The sequence below is a fragment of the Pelecanus crispus genome, chromosome 12 (assembly GCF_030463565.1).
Source record: "Pelecanus crispus isolate bPelCri1 chromosome 12, bPelCri1.pri, whole genome shotgun sequence".
In the NCBI taxonomy this organism is placed as follows: Eukaryota; Metazoa; Chordata; class Aves; order Pelecaniformes; family Pelecanidae; genus Pelecanus; species Pelecanus crispus.
Genome location: NC_134654.1, coordinates 4,686,699 through 4,706,742, shown reverse-complemented (window position 1 = coordinate 4,706,742; position 20,044 = coordinate 4,686,699). Strand labels below are relative to the sequence as shown.

The following is a 20,044-nucleotide window of genomic DNA, read 5'->3' as shown; positions in this document are numbered from 1 at the left end:
TGTCTGGGATAGTGCTGGGATGCGCCGGACAGTGCCAGACTCCTGCCTTTGGGGGTTGATTTAGATAAGTGAGGCCTTAGCGTCCTTATGAAAACTGTTCTCAGGGCTGCGTGTTCTGCTTATCCACGCAGGAGGGCTGGGCAAGTGGCATATGTGTTGCATTTCCTGGGTCCTCGGAGCCATACATTCCTGTTCTGCTTGACTCGGCTGATCTCTTGATTATTTTCCCAGATCAGTAATTTAACATCTATGTGCATATTTATAGCCTGGGGGGAGATACAAGAAAAATCTTGCAATGAACAGGAAGAAAATCAGCATCTTCATTCATGGTTCTGCATGGGCATTAGGAAAAGCAGTCTTCTGTCTGCTTTTCTTTGGGTCAACCCAGGCACCATTCAGTTGATGTTTCTACCTCAGAAAGGGCTGCATTTTGGTGGTATGGTAGAAAAGGGCTTACTGTGAAGACCATTAGCACTTTTGAGGATGAAAGGTGTTACGGAAACTCAGAAAAGTGATGTCTGTATTCTGGGGAGCAGCTGCCAGATGAAAGTGTACTTCTCTTGTGTGTACTCACACAAGCAACCTGGAAGGTGTTAATTCCTCCCCGGATCTGTTGCTCTTGTGATCATGAGTCCTGGCTCCCATCTGAGGGGCTGATGTGGCTGAAGCAATGTAGTGCAGCTGGGAGAGAGCCACAAATTCATCCCCAGTGCTGTTATTCCGTGTTTTCTTCACTCTGACCCTGTAAATCACTGGTCCTTGCTGAGCTGCAGGTCGCTGGTGGTCTCTGTGAGCAGGCTGCAGCTCTTGCACAGTGCAATGCTAAAAATAAATAAACTCGGCGCACAGTACCCTGTGCTTTTGAAAGATCGCTGTGGTGGGTGGTACTGGTGCGCGCTGCCCAGCCACGCTTTTTGAGCGCGCTGAATATTTTATTGTCCTGCCGCGTGGCTTGTCAGAGTAGAGCGGTGCATCCCTGCGAGTGCTGCAGGGCTGCCGCCGCCTGCCAGCACTAAATGGTGAATATCTGCGTGTATTCATTGGGCGAGAGGAGCAGCACAAGCCCCGCGGGGTTATCGTGCATCGCTCTCCCAACATCTCTAGTAATGAGGCTCCCTTTGGGAAAGGCGGACAAATACAGTCCGCTTCGTCTCCGACCTCTTTCAGCAGCAAAAGTCAGTGAAGGTGCTGCCTGTAGATAGGTTTATTGTAGTCCACCGCTGCTGGAAATATTGACACGTAGAAACTCTCCCAGAGACTAAACGAGGACCCAGCTCAAATGAGTGACCTGCATGCAAATCCCACAGCCTTTTCGTCAAGCGGTTTTTCAGACCTCGGCCCTTCAGCTCCCGTTCAAATCCCAGTGCGACGGCAGCGTGTTTAGTTATTCTGGTCAAACCTCCCTGCTGCTCCTGGCTGTTTTGTCCTTGCTGTGCTGAAACAAACCTGCTCGAGGGCTCCAGCCCCATTACGAGGACAAAAGGACATCAGATGTGCTGCTACCAAAGGGAAATGTGTCTGGTTTTTGAAGTGTAATGCAGAATGGGTGGCTTAGAAATTCCTGAAGTGTCTTTCTCTGTTCAAAAGGGGTCTTTCTGGATGATTTTTTTTTTCTTTTTTTTTTTTTAGCTTCCCTAAAATGTAGCTTGTGACATTGACTTTGGGGTGAGGATATGTGCTGGTGCTGAGGATTAATGCTGAATGTGAGAATCGGTGGATGGCAATAAACAGCCAATTCTCAGGGAAATTATTTTCTGAATCGGAATATTTAACACATTGAGACTTGTGGGCTTTTTCCTGGTTTTAAGGGGGCACTGTGAAAGCATACTAGAAAGTGTCTGTGTTACTACCAACACCTTAATTTATGATTAACTTGGAATATTTTTACATCTCATTTATTCCTTCCATGGGGGTGTTCTGAGCTGCTGAAATTACTTGGTCAGCTTCGCTTTCTCTGTTTTGTTTGTTAGATTAGTTTCGGATGGGAGCTCAGAACTTCAGAAAATAAAGGGGGGGGGTTTGGTCTTGAGGGGTTTTAAAGCCCTTTGGTTCTCTTTGGCACAGAACAGATGCCTTAGGATTCCTCCGATGACTCCATATAATGTCTAGAGCTTAAAATGTGCGTCATAAAGCTGTCAATATTACCTTAAGAACCTCTTGCTTAATATTTTTCTTAATGTAAGTGCATTGTCTTTGGAAAAGACTAGCGGTGGAGGTTTTGACATGGCACACGGCTCCAGCAGCGCTTGGTTTTCAGTGCCAGAAAGCGAAGGGAGGTACGCGAAGAATAAGGAGAGGACCGACAGCGTAACTCTCTGCTCGGTCTCCATTTTGATCTCGCGGCGCTGGAAGCAGGCCCTGTATCGCCTGAGAGAAGGCGCAGCGCAGCTACGTGGGGTCGGAGCTCTGCCCTGCGTGATCCCGATGCGCACCTCGCGTCGACTGTACCTTCAGCGGAGGGTCGATCCCTGCTGCTGTGGTGTCAGAGTGCCGAGGGCGCCTGGGGCGGATGGGGATATCGGGGAGGCCTGAAACAGCTCCGGGATGCGGAGCTGTCGCGATGGAGAACGTGGACAGAGGGGAAGGGGGAGAGAGCAGTGAGGAATGGAAAGCAAAGGAAAAGGAGCATAATTATGTAGATCTGGAGGTGAAGGTCAAAGGCTCCATGTGACTGCTGCGCTGTGGCTGGTGTTTTGGTTTTGTGTTGGTTTTTTTTTTTTTTTTAATGTTTGTACGCGTTGTTGTAAACAGCCCCAGGCTGATCTGAAAGCGCTGGGGGGCAGAGGCTGTAAATTAAAGAGGTTGTTCTCCTAAAGAGAGCGAGAAACTTGGAAGTGTCTTTGGCTTACAGCATTTTGCATGCTTCTTCCCCCATTGCTTCTCCATTAATTTCAGTTCCTCGTATCAGCTCTGACACAGAGTCTTGCTTACTAATGGAGCAGGGACAGCGCCGAGAGCATGACCCCAGGGTGCTGGGCAAGCGGTATCGCCGCCCTGGCAGCAAATGTCTGCCCTCCTGCCCTGCGTGGCTGTCCCAGCCCTCACCCTGCCTTGCTCTGTGCTGACCCCCAGCCCTTTCTCCTCTCCCCATGGCCCCTCAGCTTTGTCCCTGCTGGCTGGTGGGCCTGAGGCGGCCAAGGAAGCGGCTGAAGCGACGTGCAGCGAGGGTTAGAAGCCACAGCCAGGCGTGGGGGCTGATCTCCAGCTTGGCCTCTCTGCTGGGGCGAGGGCAGGGGGTGGCCTGGGCTACCGGCCCCCCTGAGGGGACGAGGGGGACCGAGCCCAGGCGGGGCCGGGGTGAGCGGGGCCGGGGGGCCCGGGCCGGGCGGGCTGAGGGGCGGCGGCGGGGCCCGGGCCGGGCGCGCCCCTGAGGCGGCGGCGGAGGGACCCCGCCTGGCGCTCCCGCCGGGTTAAACGGGGTGAGGCACTCTTTAGCCGTCGGCGGAAGCAGCCGAGCGCTGGGGCCTGCGCGATGCGGCCTATAAAGTGCGTGGGGTGCCGCGGAGGTCCGGGCAGTCGGAGCTGGGGCGAGCGGGGAGCGGATCAGCCCGGGCGGCGCTGACGGAGCAGCGGGAGCCCCAGGAGGCGGTGGCGGCCTGAGAGACTCCTCTGCACCCTCACTCCTGCCTCCTCTCTCGCGGGGGCGACAGCGACAGCCACCCCCGGAGCCGCGGGCCGCGCCTCCCCCCGCCGTGCTGGATGTTCTGGGGCTCGGTCCCTGAGCGGGGCCGCGGCGCCGGCAGCCCCCGCTGTGGCGGGGTCATGGGGGCGGGCAGCGGCAGGGCGCGCAGCCCCTTTCCACGCTGAGAAGGCCCCTAGCCCCGGCGCCGATGCCGCGCTGTTCCCTCACACCCGGCCCCTGAGCTCCTTCCCCGCCTTGCCCTCCCCATGCCAGACGGAGCCCCTCGCCTCGGAGACGCCCTGCAGCAGCCCCGCCGGCCCGGGGGTCTGCGGCTGCCCCCGCGGTATGAGAGGAGCTGCCCCCGCCGCCGGGGGCAGCCAGGAGAGGGGCAGGCTCCCACCCCGCCGCCGGCTGCCGTGAGGCGGCTGTAGCTGCTGCCTCGGCTGGAGGAAGAGCCCCTTTGTTTTCCCTCCCTCCTTCCTTCCCGGGGCTTCATGCCCCCCTGAGGGATGATGGAGGTGGTGGGGGATTTTGAGTACAGCAAGAAGGACCTGATAGGACACGGAGCCTTTGCTGTGGTCTTCAAAGGTCGCCACCGCAAGGTAAACAGCGATGGGCTTCGCCGGCTGCCGGAGCGGGGCTGGTTACACAACCCCCGGCCGGGGCCGGGGTCGTTCCGCGGGGCTGCAGCCCTCAGGGGCCTCTCCCGGTGGGTGACAGCTGGGGCGGGGTCCTCTGGGGAGTTTTGTCGTGATTTGGCTGTTTGGGGTGGGAAAAAAAAAAAAAAGAAAGGTGCGGGGTGGGCTGAGGTACCGGGGCGGGGGCGGCGGGGCCCGGGGCTGGGCCTGCGCCCGGGGCAGCCCCGGCGGCCGGCCTGCAGCTGCTGCAGCCCCAGGGCCCAGCGGCCGGCTCCCGGCCTCCATAAACCCCCTTTTTTTTTTTTTTTTTGTTTTTTTTCCCCTTCATTCCTTCCCTCCCCTAAAAAGCCAACAACCTCTCTGCGTCCCCACCTCTCCTCTCTGCTGTTTGGTAGCTCCCTAACATAACGGCGAGTTGCAGCTGTATGGGAGGCTGAGCCCTTTGTTTGTCAGGAGGGTCATGTTTATCTCGCTGGATAAGGAGGGATCTAATGGAAAATTGTCTCCTTTGGGATTGGCTGAAGATTTCTTAAATTCAGAGGTGTCTGGTTTCCTGGCGGCGTTTGCTAATCACCACGGATATTCATAGTTAATGTTATGGTTTCTTGATGCTGTGAGAGTTTATTCTGGTGTTAGTGCCTAAAGTGCTCTGCTTTCCAGAAAGCAGCTCTTCAGATTTATCCTTTTGGAGCATTAGGGTAGTACTCGCAAGTTGGAGAGGCACAATGCAGTGAGTTTTGGGTTTAAAAAAAGAAAAAAGGAGGGAAAGGGCAACATAAACTTTAAAGGTCAATGGAGATGCTTCCACCTTACAAATAAATAGGCAATTTATTTTTAGGTAATATATAAATAGGCAACATATAAGTTTACTTAAAAATACCAGATGTTTTCTTGTGCAATTTTCAGCTGTAGAGCATAAGAAGGCTGGAAATGGGAAGTCCTTAAAGGAGAGTAAAAGTAACTTGATCATTGAGAGAGGACTGAAAAGCAGATACATAGCACCACTACCAAGAAATAAATGGGATATGATTACTTGGGTGTTTTTTTTTTTTTTTAATGCTTTTCAATCCATGAAAATGCAGTGTAGCTGCAGCTGGATTTTAATAGCTGTCTGAGCTATTGTGGAATGAAATAGTTCTTGATGGTGTCATGTGATGTAGTAATCACTGGTGGGTAGAGTAGGGGTGATCTCGCAACTTTTCCTCCAGTGTTTTGCTAGCTATTTGTTAGTGGATAAAGTTTAGAAAAAACATATAACTCACAATACTTGTTTGTTTGTTTCCAGAAAACTGATTGGGAAGTAGCCATAAAGAGTATTAACAAAAAGAACTTGTCAAAGTCACAAATCCTACTTGGAAAAGAAATAAAAATCTTAAAGGTATGTTAATTTGCGGTGATTTTTAAAGCTGCTTTACTTGAAAAGAGACTTTTGACCTAGTTCATTCTGGATCATGGGTAGTATGACAGTAATTGCTGTTCTGCCTTTTGTTTCTTTGTTAGTTCCAGGAGAAATCCACAACTAAAAAGGGAAAAAAAAAAAAGAAAAGAAAAAAAAAAAAGATACTTTTTTAGTCCTGGAAATGGTCTTGGAACAGGTTATGGGCATGCTTTTGTAGTTAAAAGTGGAAGATTGTTGTAGAACCAGTCTCTGTGCTTTGCTTATTGCACATGTAGAAAACTTTGTCCTTCAGGATGGCTAATGTGGCACCTTTCCCAAGCAGTGCACACAACAGAAGTCATAGCTGAGGGTAAAACATCAGTCTTTGATCTTTCTTCAGCTTCTTTGCTCAAAGATGCCTTGAAAGCCAGAACTGGCGTGCTGAATTTGATTCCTGAAGCAGTCTTCCTGTTTCCGAGTTGTGTTAATTGACTTAAAATGTGTAGTGTGACTCTAATGAAGGAAATAAAACAGAGCATCATTTAGTTTTTCAATGCTATTTTATGGAAATGTCTCCTTGGATAGTCTCTTAGCGTTCTCCACTCTCTGAACTTCACCACATCTCATTTTACATAGCTTTGCAGTAATAATTAGTGCTGCTTTCTTCCCATGTTTCCAAGCTTCTTGAGATACATCACTATTTTATATACTAATATTATATTCTAGTGTATTTATTATATACCAGAAATTGTAGTGTTGGGTATATTAGCATGCTGCAAGTACTTAGCAAAGACAGATGCTTTTTTGAGCAGTTAAAAATAATTGCATGTGCTGTCCTGTGAGTTTTGCTTGGTGTTATTTGGTTTGATTTCCATTTTATTGTAAAATGGTAAGGTTGACTTGAAAATAGCGTAGTTGGTTACTCCACTAAGCAAGAAATTGTGTGAGACTATAAAATTAAATTTAGTCAGTTTTCAGCACTCATTAAAGGATCTTGTGCTGTAGTACTTTCTGTAACAAGATGTAGAACATAAATTCTGGAACCAAATGTTTTTATGGCCTCTGAAGATACTGCCTAACTTCCTGTTCCTGTAAATATTGTCTAAATAGCTGGGATTTCCTCCAGATTCTATCAGATGGTCTAAAAATGATACTACCTTTCTGTGTAAAATTTGGTTCTCTTTGATTATCACCTGGCATGCTAAGTTTAAAATAATAACAACAGGAGGCTATTTCCACAATACAAATGTTTTGTTTTACAGGAACTTCAGCATGAGAACATTGTAGCTCTCTATGATGTCCAGGTAAAATATATTTTGATGCCTTTTTCTTCATTAAGATTTATTGATGAAAATGTAATGCATATATATATGTATACTGAGCAGAAAATTTTGAATGGCTGTATATTTTGTTGCTACAATCAGTTTGGTGTTTAGAAAGAGAGATCCAGTTCCCTAGTAGTGGCAGGGGACTCTTCTTATCTTCAACACACTATGCAGTTATTTTGTATTGGCTCTTTTTAATAAGCAGGATGCACAGTTGGGGTAGAAAGCCGTGAGGAATATGGTTTACTTCCAGGCAGCAGGGGCAAAGTGGCAGCCTGAGAACCTCTGCAGAGGCTGTTTGTGTAGTCTGGTCCTGTCTCCAGAGAAAAAGCATCAGCTGGCTGGGCTGGGAGCTCTGTCGGTGGCAGTAACTATTCTCCTGAATTAGCCTTGTTTCCTTGGCCCTATAATTTAATTGGAAAGTGGGTGTTTGTGGATAATGGCTGAATACACCTGAAGGAAAATGTACTAGTAGGAGTTGATCTGAATGGATGAAGCAAGTGACATTAAGAAGTCAACATAACTTAAAATACTCTGTTGCAGAAAAGGAGCAGCGTCTTTCAGATCTCTGTAGCAAAGAAATGTATTGTGTAGCCCTGTGTCATGGTGAGGAAGAACTGAAGGAAGTAGAAGACCATGATCACACATGCATATATTGCTGTTGCCTGTGTTCGAAAGGATAGGATAAAGTATAAAAGCCAAGCAGATGTTTGGATCTTTTCAAGTAGGAGAAATAAGTATTAAATTGCTTCAAATAGTCTTCCTCTATTTGAAGAAATTTAGTACTTATTTCTCCTACTTGAAAAGACTGTGTATTCAGAACTTTATTGCTAGGATTCTCCCTGATAAGGTGAAGGAGTTAGTTTTCTAGTCTGTCTAGAGTAGTGTGTTATACTTGGTAGGAAGTACATTTTTTGTATCCTAAGGCCTGCAAGTGTTGAGTAAAGCTAAATATGATGTGATATAGGTTATGCAGCCATTTGTTCTGCTTGAATAAGAACTATACAGAGTTATATTTATGAAGAAATTACTAAGAACCACCCTTGGGGCATTGCATAGTTAAACCAATGCAAAATAGTCATTTTGATGTTCTTCAGTGTATTCTGTCTTACATGTTTGCATCCTAAAAGGTTTTCGGCTTCCATGTAGATGTGTATCTGTGTAGCTATGGAAATCTGTGTTCACAGGATATACACCAGTAAGGCTCAGGTTGTATTGTGTGTAGCCCCACAGGACAGGTACTAACTTCTCTTGACTTTTGGTACTAAGTGATGGTGTTTGTGTAGTAACAGACTGTGTATCAGAACTTCCCATCTGGATGTATAGATTCTTTTCCCTCCTGGGTCTTGACTTCAGAACACTGCATTTTGAGTGATATTAGCCCCTCTGAGAGGGAAAGTGTAGTCTCTTGTGCTTCTTGAAGAGACCAGGTTTTCCTGAGTATTGCTAAGTGGAAATAATCTCTCAGCATTCTAAATTTAGTATATCCGGACATCTTAAAAGAAACTGGAATTGTTGACTGAGGGCGTTGGTGTGTGAGTAAGCAGCTGAATTTCAGATTTATCATTTACAGTTGTTTATATGTGAAGATTACTTACTAAGCTTTGCAGCTCAACCTGAGGGTAGTCGACTAGACATGTATTTTGATGACTTAACATTGTGTATCTTCTAACCCTTGGAGAGGCTCTTGCTTCTTTTGATTTATGCACAAAACATCCACAAGGGAGGACAGGACAGAGCCGTACACTTGGCTATGGTTTCTTTACCTAAAGGTTATTTAAAAACATAACTTTTATGCTTTTCTGTTCTGCCACAGGAAAAGGTGCCCTTAGAGTGACAGGACTTCTTGAGTGATCAGTCCTGCCTTCTCCATTTGAGAAGGGGGTGTTCCTGCTTGTCACTGACTATTGCATTTAAACACTATGAACAGTTAAAGCAAAGAGAAGGGAAAACCTGTGTCTCATACCTTGGATGCATTTCAAATACATTCATGGCAAACATAAAGCTTGGCAGTATGATGCTACTTCTATAGAAGAAGTTGCTTTGCAAAATATGGCCTAAAGAATGTGACACTTGCACAAATAAGCTTTTCCCTTTCTGCACAGGGCTATGTTTGTGAAATATTATACATCATTAACTTGTATGATTACATTAATTTATAACCCAGCAAGAACGAACACTATGCAAGGCATTCACATGTCTAGTAGGCTGTTACACCTACTAATTTTCTTTAGCATTTCATGTTCTAGCATGTACTGCCCTTTTTGTTTGCCATAGTATTGTGAACATAGTGATATAGTACAGGAGATAAGACTTCAGGATTTCAAACAATCTTTAAGTTACAGAAGCTTTTTTTTTTTTCCTCAGTGCTGGAGCCAGTGGAGTCTGTGTCACAGTTAGGAAGTTCTCAGTGTGACTGGGAGTCTGTTTTATTTTTATAGTTCTGTTGGTCTGAAGTTTTTCTTAATCTTAGACAGTTTGAAATAAGAAAATGCTCGTGTTTCAGATGCACTGTTTGGCAGACCATTTAGCTTGAATAATCCAAGAACTGATTGTTGTACTGAGTTTTCAAATAGAAAAGATGGTGTGCAATGTAAGTGGCAAAACTAAGTGAAAAAAGTGTAAATTGTAATGAAGAATTGGCAGTACTTTGAGATTAAAGCTGTATCCCTGCATAGCGATTTGGAATATATCTTTAAAGTTTGAGAATGAAAGGGTAGTTATTAGTTCACATGTTGCAAAAGGTTTCATTTTGGAATTGTTTTCACAAGAGGTAGTTAGATTCCTTCTCTTTCATCTCTGTTCATATATGGTTGTGTTCCTGTTGGATGATCTGTGACCAGTCGCACAAGTCAGTGTAATAGAGCTACATACACCATTAAGGTTTTAATTAGGTCCAAGGAGAACTTGTGAGGCATTCTGCTGGTAGTATATGAACATTTTAAAACCTTCTACATGCTTGTTGCTTCAGCTCCTACAAAGACCATTTTGAGATGCTACTTAGTATGTATGGGGTCCACTGAGTTAAATTACTAGAAAAGCCCATTCATCTGGAGACACACCCGAGCGAATTGGTGTGCCGTTAATGTTGTATGTGCATTGGTCGGCATAAAAATCTTTTGTTCTGGTGCCAGCATGATAATTGCCCTTGATTTCCGTAAGGTGGTTACATGCAACACTGGCAGGTTTGATCTGCAGCGAAGCATTTTATGTAAGCAGAGCATATCGTTGTTGTCTGCGCCATCTCGGAAGGCTGGGGATCTGCACGCGCCAGGGTGTGGAGACCGGTGGTTCTGAGACTGAAGGCATTTGTGGAGGTACTTAAATATGAACTCTCCATCTGTGAGAGGCAAGTGTTTTGCAGTAGTAGGGCTCTGAAAAATAAACATAAGCAGCTCACATCTAAACGTGAAATTAATTTTTCATGAAGTGAAATGCTTAACACACCCCTCCCCCTCCCCTGAGAATATAATAGAGGTATAGCAAGACATAACCTGCTGAGACATTTTTTTACTTATCTTTGTGGGCAAAAGTTTGGTATTCTTTCTTTCAAGAATAAAAAAACCTCTTGAATCTCTAAAATGGTATAAGAATGGAGCTCTTTTCCCATGGGGAAAAGTGTTGCTATGGGATGTCATTCATCCTGCAAAAGAAGATCAGACAGTCTTGGATCGTGTTAATTGGGGAAATGGAGCCCACTGTTTCTCAAAAGCAAAAGGAGTCTAAAATAACCTCTAACTCACCAGCATAAAGTACGTTGAGGTCCTTGGATAAAGTATTATCCTGAAGTATGAAGGTATCAGTAAGTTATTTGGAATGTGCTATATTTAGGATGTGAATTTACAGTTTTGTGCAGTTCATGATCCCAAGTGTGTGCTGAGTAGAACTAATCTCTTGCACAGTGCCAGACAGTGCCTGTTTTAGCAAATAATTTAATTCAAAACCTCTTTAGAATGTCAGCCGTCAGAATGAAAGCCTGTAATGTATCTTGGAGGTAGCGTTTTAGAAGAATGAATTAATGTCTTCACTGTATGGAGTCTGAAGTTTGCTATTTGAACAGTAGTTTAGGGAGAACTAATTTCTAGTGTGTTATTGGAGAAACAGTATCTGAACAGAAATTGTTTCTTGTCTTAGCTTGTTGGTACACAGCAGACAAAATAACTGCAGCTGCTTCTGCTGTCCTTGAAAGCAGTGAAAGCTAGTGGGAGCAAAGCCAGTGGTCCTTCTGGCACCTACACCTCACCCTTTACTTACATACAAGTGTCCCTGAGTTCTTACTCTGGATGCTTATGGAAGGAACCATGTTTATCTATTCCTGTTGTTTTACCAGTGGGAATTAAATATTGCTGTTTGGTTTACCTAGGGACTCCAGTTGGTCTGGTAGTATTGCATATGTTGCTTGAGGTGGTTGCTTCAGGCATTCTGGTGTGTGCTCTTGATGTTGGTGTCTCACAGCTTTGATTGCCTCCATGCTCTCATCATAGCTGTTTCTGAACTGTCGTATTTTGAATGAGGATGTCTCAATATCTTTATTTTTTCCCTCAGCTCCTTGATTAAGGCCTTGGTGTTTGTCAGTATCAATCCTCATTGTGTGTGGAAATAGTCATATGAAAACATGCTGTCCAGACAAGTTTTCAGATAAAAAGAAAAATCCTGCCCTGTAGAAATTGTAAAGGTTTTGAAATACTTCCTGGCAGCTGATGCTAACTGGAAGGTTGGTTACAACAACATTGAACTGCAAGGAATGACGCCAGTGTAGGCGTCGAAGGTTAGGGACAAGCAGTTAAAATTTGTTTTGGCCCACAGAACCAAAGAGTTGGAGTTACTACATAGTCCTTAGCTTACCTGCTGTGCCTAGGTGCTGTAATTTGTATTTCAAAACTGTTTCAGAAGATCTTCAAGTATGCAAACGTGTTAAATGTTTGGTGTGCTGTGAACAGTTTTGCCTTTCCTTTGTGCTGCGCAGCAGGCCAGTCTCTTTCACTACGTCCCATATATATTAGTTAAGTACAGCATTGCATGTAACAGCAAAGGAGTGATACGGCTATTGTGGCACATTTCTCCATGGCTGATTGCTCTTTTATGTGAGCAATTGGCAGCATGCGCGTTATTTGAATCCTACAGGCACATGTCAACTGACATTTAGGCTGAGACTTAACATTTAGTCAGAACTAACAAAATGTTCAGTCCTTTAGACATGATAGGAGCTGAACATGTTAGAAGCTGCTGCTGTGGTGCACTCGCAAAGCGAAACAAGTATCTGTGATACAGTAAGAAACAGCCTTAAAAAAAAATCTGGACCAGTCTTTTTTCACTAAATCATTAGAACTTTTGCCAAATGTATTTAATGCTCAGAAAAAATGGGGAGTGTATTCCTGGCCAAAAAATTAAAGCAAATATAGCACAAATTAACATATCAGAAAATTAATCCCATAGTAGCAGCGTACAGGCTGTTGGATTAACTCTCACGCTTTTGGGAGTCCACTCATAAACTGCAGCTAAACAGACTCTATAAACTTGGGGCAAAAACATAGTAACTATTTCTTTGCCACAGTTTCTGCTTTGGCAGCTCACTAAGAGCTCCTTACACACTTTCAGCTTGTTCTAAAGGAGGACTTCCTAACCAAAAAGAAACCTAGGGTATGTTTCTGCCAATATGCTAGAGTTCTAGCAACAGCTGTCAGAAGTAACCATGGATGTTTTGACTTCTTTTTCAATTAATGTCTTTTAAATGGAACTACTGCGCTGAGCCTGTGATTTGGGTTGGAGCTTCACATCCCCTGAGACAACTGTTGGAAGTCTGGGATTAAAGCACAGCAAGTTTTGGCAAATATGTTGCCTCTTAATCTCTTTCTAGTAGGTTTATCTGTTAGCTTTCAGAATTGTAAAATGGTTTCCTATTAACCTTTGCTATCTTTTACTTCAACTTGCAAGTAAAACCTAGATTCAGAATAAGAAGGAGCAAAAGTAGTTTTTTGTCAAGAAAACTTTAAGCAACAAAGCAAGGCTTGCTGGGCAAAACTGTTCTGTAATTGTTGCAACACAACATACATTTGTTTTGCTTGATTATTTTTCTAGGTAGAAGTGTAGGCCAGAACAACTCCAGCTGCAGTAATCTTATGATCTGTATGTCAATGTAAATTTTTGAAAGCTTTGTTACCTGTTTCAAGAAGCAGTTTAAAATAGCTTGCTAGGTCAGCTTTATTCCTGAATGTTAGATCTGAAACATGCTGGTTTACTAATCTGTTCCTTTTTGAGCACTTTGCTCTGCTTAGCAAGTCAACAGAAATCACAAGTCCATAAAGATGGCTTTACTTTTCAGCAAAATAATTTAGAAGGGAAAAATGCATCTACAGAGTTGACTCGTGTTTTCTGAATGTATTCCCAAAATGGAGATCACATTCCTAGTCAGACTGGCCAAGAACTGTAATGCAAAATGTGAGCAACTGTGAAGGGATGAACAACTTCAGCTGTTTTGAGCTGAAGCTTGCATTGGTGGGATATTGAAAAGTGTTTGGTTATAAGTTAAAGTTGGGATGAGGTGCAGCTGGGGAGCTTGCTACCAGTACTGTGCAAAATACTACTTCTGCAGTATGAATTAGATAATACTTTTGACCAGTCTGGGGAAAACTCTGTGAAACCTCTAATCTGCTCTGCTGATTTAATAAAAAAGGATTATCCAAACTACAATAAGGAAACACACTCTACTTCTTACTGTGACTTTAACCCAGTGACTTTTTTGATTTATTAATCAAGAATATCAGTCAAAAAAAAGATGAGTAATGCTCTTTGAGGAAATCTAGTGTAGCCTGTAGGAATGACTTTTTTTAAGCAGGTGAGGGCAAGTACAACAGGACAAATCATCTGCTCGGTGTTTCTGAAGGGAGCAGTTTCATTTGAAAGGACTTTGTTTCCAAGGGAATCCAGAAAACACATTCTCTTAGTTCTGTGATGAATAAATGTCTGTCATGAGTTGAGCATTTACAAACTGCCATAAGCTGCTGTTTTTTGTACAGAGTGTGTTGTGTAGTGGAGGCACTGACGCTGTGGAACATCTATTTCTGATTCATGGGATTGCTATGCTCGGGTGGAAATCCACTAACTGAGCTTCTTTCTTGTCACTGGAGAACGGACCGTTTCCATGCTGCTTAGCTGTGTTATTCTTTTACACATCACAGTCATCCTTTAAGTGAAGTGATCCTCAGTTGGCAGAATTTTCAGTTTGATAAATTGGGATCTCAGAGTTGCTGTTTGGCATCCTTGGGGATCCTGAAAGAAAGTGAGTTTCTGTCTTGGAAGATGTTGCAAAGGAACAATGTAGAAAGAAACAACACTTATCATTATGTATTTTCAGTAATTTACAGAGCAAATAATTATTTATCTTTTTTTTTGCTTTAATGTTTGCACTGAGGTTTTGAGGCATTTATAGGATTGCAAATTATGGTTCATGTTGGCCACAGCTGTTACAGAAACATTGAACAATTGTGACTTCCTGAAATGCGATCTACTGCTGCTTTAATATTCTATATTGGTTGGAGTTTGCCTTTCATTCCCAACAGATTTGACTAATGTTCCTAGAAACTTGCTTTCTTTGAAGCTAATTTCCAAATGTAAACAAACGTGTAATGTGCTTGATGTTCTGAGCTGGAAAGAACCTCAAATACATTTCTGTAACACAGACGAGGGTGGCTAAACTAGATGCTTCCAGAAAGTGAAGCAGCCTAATACAGTCTTGAATTAACCTCAAAACATCCGGTTCATCTTGAACTGTACTTACTACAGTTATCTGTAGTGGGAATCCGTATCTGTGATGGATTGATAGAAATCTGCTTTAATGGGTTGTACCATCCACGTGCTCTGTGCTGCCTTTGATATTTAGGGTAGCTAGTTTCCCTAGCCTGGGCCCATGGGCCTATTTTTACTTTATTTTTTCTTTTTAAAGCTTCCTAGCCCGACCTGTTAGCAAGCCCTTGAAAATGGCACTTTTGTGGTAGTTCTTGCCAGTATGGTCAAATTGAACATGTGCTGAAGTTTTAATACAAGCACTGAGGAAGTGGCTAAGTTCACAGCTTTTGTTTTGCCAGGCAATGTCCCTTTTGACTTTTTTTGACACTAGTTAGCAGAATACAGTCAGACTGTCTATGGTTCCGCTTCCAGCTGGGGCATGTGCCTGGCTTTGACTGGTATGCCATCTCGCTCTTTTCCTTCAGCTGTCCTAAAAACATATTTTCCCACAAACTGTCAACCTTTGTTTAAGTTTATTTTTAAAGTGAAAGGGAGGTAATGTACTAGGTAACTAAAAACATCATCCTGTTTATTGTATACTTGCCTTATGTTTGCTTCTAGTTTTCTTTGTGTTCTTTCCTTTCAGTCTTACTCAATCAGCTCAGAGGGAAAACATGCTTTTACTTTATAAAAGAGCTCTGAGTGTCTTCAACTTTGTAGGCACAACAAAACTATTTTATGCAGGAGACTGTGGAAAACAATGTTGATTATTGGCGTAGACAGGTAGGCTCTTTCTTCCCTCACACAAAATAAATACTTGTAAAAAAGATGAATGTTCTTGTTATGGTCAGGTTTAAGCATAGACATTTTTACTGCATTTTTGTGGAGTGTGGAGATAATTTACAGTAAAAGTTATCTAATCTGTCTTTCAGTGACTCTTGCCCAGTTACAAGAGAGGGAATTCAGGTTGCAAATAGGTCAAAGGAGGTCAGCGCTTTGGAAAATCTCAATAGGACTGCCATCCCAAATCGCATCTTTGCCATAGGGCGTTCAGGTCCATGGCGGGGACGCGCTTCTGCCAGTGACTCGCTGAGGGAGTTACTTTACAGAAGTATGCATGATTCCTGAATTAATTATCCTACAAAATAGCGTTCGGGAATCAGTTTATTCCAGACAGTTAACTGCTCTGTGATTTCTGACTGACCTTTGGCTTGTCAGATGGCAGAACCAAAGCTTGTTTTACCCAGAAGTGAGGGACATAACTTTGGAATTCCTCCTTAGAAAACTGGTTCTCATAGCCAAATTATCTTGCTTACAGTTTGTAATTCCATCCAGTATATTTGCGACTAAATATTACTGTCCTGTCAGTGACTGATTGCAGTGATGTCTGATAGCAAAAGTTTGTTTATTTGTAAGGGCTCTTAATATAGAGGTGGTGTTGATAGAGCAGTCCAAGGCAGTTGAAAGCTAAGGGATATTGCCTGGTGATTCTTTTGTACATATACTAATGCTTTTGAAAATGTGAAATATATAATGGTGGGGAATGTACATATTTGCCACCCTCTAAAACAGTGACTGTAACGTAAGCTGTCTTGGTTGATTGAAAAATCTCATGTTACACTAGGTTAATGCAGGTACTGAAAGCTTTGTCTTGTCACATTCTTAAATGGGATTTGTTCTCCTTCTCTTCTAGGAAATGCCCAATTCTGTCTTTTTGGTAATGGAGGTATGTGTTAACATATATGTTTCTTTCTGGCTGATTTTCAAGATGATTTTTAGAGAAAACTTCTTTGCACAGCTGCAAAATAACCATGACTTGTTAAAGCAAGCAACTCTGAAAACTAGATTATTAATTTCCTATGCACTACTAAATTTATCAGCAGTGTTTGTTCCATAAATTATTTAGTTTCATTTTTGATACTGCAAGTATTGATGAAGTGCTACACCTCAAATTATTAATTACAAATAATTGACAAAATTTTAAGGCAAACAGCTGGAAAGGATCTTCTAATTTTTGTGAAAAGATTACAAAATAAAAATCATATAGCAAGTATTTCAGTGCTTGTGTTTTGAATAAAAAACTTTCTTTTTAACAGTACTGCAATGGTGGGGATTTGGCAGATTACTTACAAGGTAATTGATTACTGTGTTTCCCTATTAAGAAGCTATTGCATTACGTGTTGATATTCTGTATTCCTGTAATCCATTGGTGTTTCTCTGAGATTTTTTTTGCTTGTGGTTTAAATATTTTTCTGTTCACGGAATGTCTGTAATTCCACAATGCATGTACACCCTGGTGTGATTTTAGAGCACGCTCTTTATAAGAGTAATTGAACTCACCAAGAATCCGTTTAGTGTTGTGTTCTGTCTCCAGCCAAGGTCAGCAGCAGAGCGCTGTTTGTTGTGTGGTTGTATGCTACCCTGGGAACTTGAAAACTACATTTTGAAGCTGCAGGAAGACATATGGTTTTGCATTTGTTTAAAAATTTTTCCCAGTGTTTTTAAATGCCACTCATAATTGCAAATAAAACCCACAAAGTAGCAATGAAGGTGAATAAAATAATGCACAGGCAGAAAATGCTTTTGCCACTGCTTTCAAAACAGTTGAATGTAACATTCCCCTATTTGTAAATGAGGGAGAAGATGTAGCTAACCACAAGTTGCATGCTGAAAGATGTGTGGTTTTCTCTTTCTAAAGTCGCATTTTGGGGGCTGCTCCCGGTGTTTTGATTCCACCTGCTTTCTTTTCCAAGATGTGAACTTAAAAATACTGAATTACCTATATAATAATGCTTTCTACAAAGAGGCAGTTCTGGCTTGGGAGAGGTTTTACCCTTCAACATAGCTCTGCCCAAAGTGAAGACAGAAGTTACAGAATCATGACAAATGGATTCTTATTACAAACAAAATTTTGAGCATAGATGTTAATCTTTGTATTTTTCTTGATGAAAACAGTCTTCTAGTTGCCTTTGTATCTCAGTATGTTGAAGGAATCTTTTTGTGAACAGCTATTGTTATGGTAACTGTGTATATTAAAAGCCTAATTCACTTCCGATTAAAATCCTTGGAAAGACTCGTACAGTATAATCCAGCTCCTGCATTCAGTACTTTTTCAGACCGCAGAATGAAATAATACCTTCTGAAGAGACTTTCGAAAGTACATCTTATTTTTTCCCTTCAAAATAAATTTTATCATGGATGAAATTTTTGAGCAGAGTGGTTATCTGCATCCCCATAATAATTTGTTTTAAAGATCAGGTTTTATGGCTTCAGGTTGTAACATGATTGTAGATACGTTTAATGTTCTAAACTGTGAAGTTCTTTTATTTTGTTGGCTCCTTTACCTTTTTAGGGAATTTAGGATTTACTGGTGATTGAGAAGTTTTACAATTATTATTCTACCAAGTTAAACTACTGTAAAAACAGATAATTCAGAGCGCTGTAGCTAGTGTAAAACTATGGAGATGTATGTGTTGTTAAGAGTATATACATTTGTAGAAAAATACTGGAGATTGGATTGTTCTGAATGTAATTCACCATGATTTGATTGTCTTCATTGTTTTCACAGTTGATCACTGTGAAGTTTATTGCTTTTTGACCAAGACAATGCTATTTAATGATATTTTCTCATCTGCTAATGTGTATGTTATTTTCAGCTAAGGGAACTCTTAGTGAAGATACCATCCGAGTGTTCCTCCAGCAGATTGCAGCAGCTATGCGTATTCTGCACAGTAAAGGAATCATTCATAGGGATCTTAAACCACAGAATATTTTGTTGTCTTACGCCAGTCGTAGGAAGTCAAGTGTCAGTGGCATACGCATCAAAATAGGTAAATATGCTTTTCTCTGATCTAAAGGTTATCACTGTCTGATTGTTTCTCAGAAGTATCTTTGTAGTTAAAGCACAGAGGGTGTACCGGATATGGTGTGTATTAAACTGATGCAAATCGGACAGTAAGTCTACAACGATGAGCTTTATGCTGTAATGCAGATTCTTGGTATAAAAAAGCTTGAGCCATAAAGACCTTTTTGATTAAATCTGCAGGAAAAGGAAATCTATTTAGCTGATGTTTCTAGTATTAAACCATTTTAATTAGACATAAATCTGTAACCTTTGAAACTTCGAGTATCTATTAGCCCATTTCAAAACTGTGCATGCAAGACTCCTGTCACAGTTCCAGCTGGGTTTTTTTTGTGGTAGACCCTCCTAAGGGTTATTTGAGAAGTTTAGAAATGTAGGTTATGACCTATTTTTGGCAGAAAGAGATTTGGCATTGTAACTGGGGAGAGATGTCAACTGTTCAGGATACTACCAAACTCCTCTTCAGAGGACACAGGAGTTGTAATCTCTCTTTGTTGTCTGTCAAGTGTCCATTTAAAAATACCTTGTTTTTAACAAGTTTCTTTTCTATGCTTTTGCTCAATCAAAATCTGAGATCTGTTCCAACTCACTCCATCCTCTGAACAGCAGAGAGGAGACAAAACTTCTCTTGCTGTCCTTACTTGATAGTTTCAGATGCTTTTGCCTACATGGAAAATTTGGGCGTCTGAAACTTGATTTCTTAAACTTCTACCTGATTGTATATTCATCACTCTTAATGAACCATTTATATTTAGCCACGGACTTTAATCCTTTCCTGCTGACGCCAGACAGCATGCTCTGCAGCTGGGGAGATGGCTGAGCAGCAGTTTGTGCAAATGATGCCACTGCTGTTTCTTGGCTTGCTATTTGGAAGATAATACATTATTCTTTCAGTGTGACATAGATTTTGCTATTCCATGTAGTTGGCTATGTATCATACCTGTCCTTTTCTCTCTAACTGGTAATTGTAGCAGATTTCAATAAGAGACAGATCATTCCTAGACTTCAAAAATTTGAAAATTATCTTTCTTTTCATTGACGAATGTGTTTCTTTACATAGCTGACTTTGGTTTTGCTCGTTATCTGCATAGCAACATGATGGCTGCAACTCTGTGTGGTTCCCCTATGTATATGGTAAGTGACAGTATATTTCAGATTATGTTCCTTATCTCAAACATTATCCTACCAGAAAAAAATAATTTACAGATTGGCAAATGCCTAATGTTGCTTCCGAAGTATTAGGGGCAGCATGCAGATCATCTTTCCGTAGTTTTACTAGCTCCTTTTTTTTTCTTGTGATTTGGAGATCATGACTGTTAAAAGCAGAGAGACACTGGACATTTTTTAGCACTGCGGGGAGGAAAAATCTTAGAGAATTAAAAGGCAATACATCTTAGCATTAAATTTTTGGCAAAGTAGTTTCATTCTCACTTACTTCCCGCCCCCCCCCCCCCCACCCCGAAATAGGGCGTTATCTCTTTCCCAGTTTCTAAG

General features: G+C 42.2%; 1 protein-coding gene across 1 annotated transcript in view; it reads left to right on the top strand.

The window, feature by feature from the left end:
- The first annotated feature begins 4,134 nt into the window (after positions 1–4,134).
- Positions 4,135–20,044, top strand: part of ULK2 (unc-51 like autophagy activating kinase 2) — a 39,092-nt gene continuing 23,182 nt past the window's right edge. The window contains exons 1-7 of the mRNA XM_075719499.1: positions 4,135–4,224; positions 5,546–5,638; positions 6,901–6,942; positions 16,382–16,414; positions 16,785–16,821; positions 18,345–18,518; positions 19,611–19,684. Of these exons, the coding sequence (XP_075575614.1) occupies positions 4,135–4,224; positions 5,546–5,638; positions 6,901–6,942; positions 16,382–16,414; positions 16,785–16,821; positions 18,345–18,518; positions 19,611–19,684 (543 nt within the window). The remainder of the gene's footprint in view (positions 4,225–5,545; positions 5,639–6,900; positions 6,943–16,381; positions 16,415–16,784; positions 16,822–18,344; positions 18,519–19,610; positions 19,685–20,044) is intronic.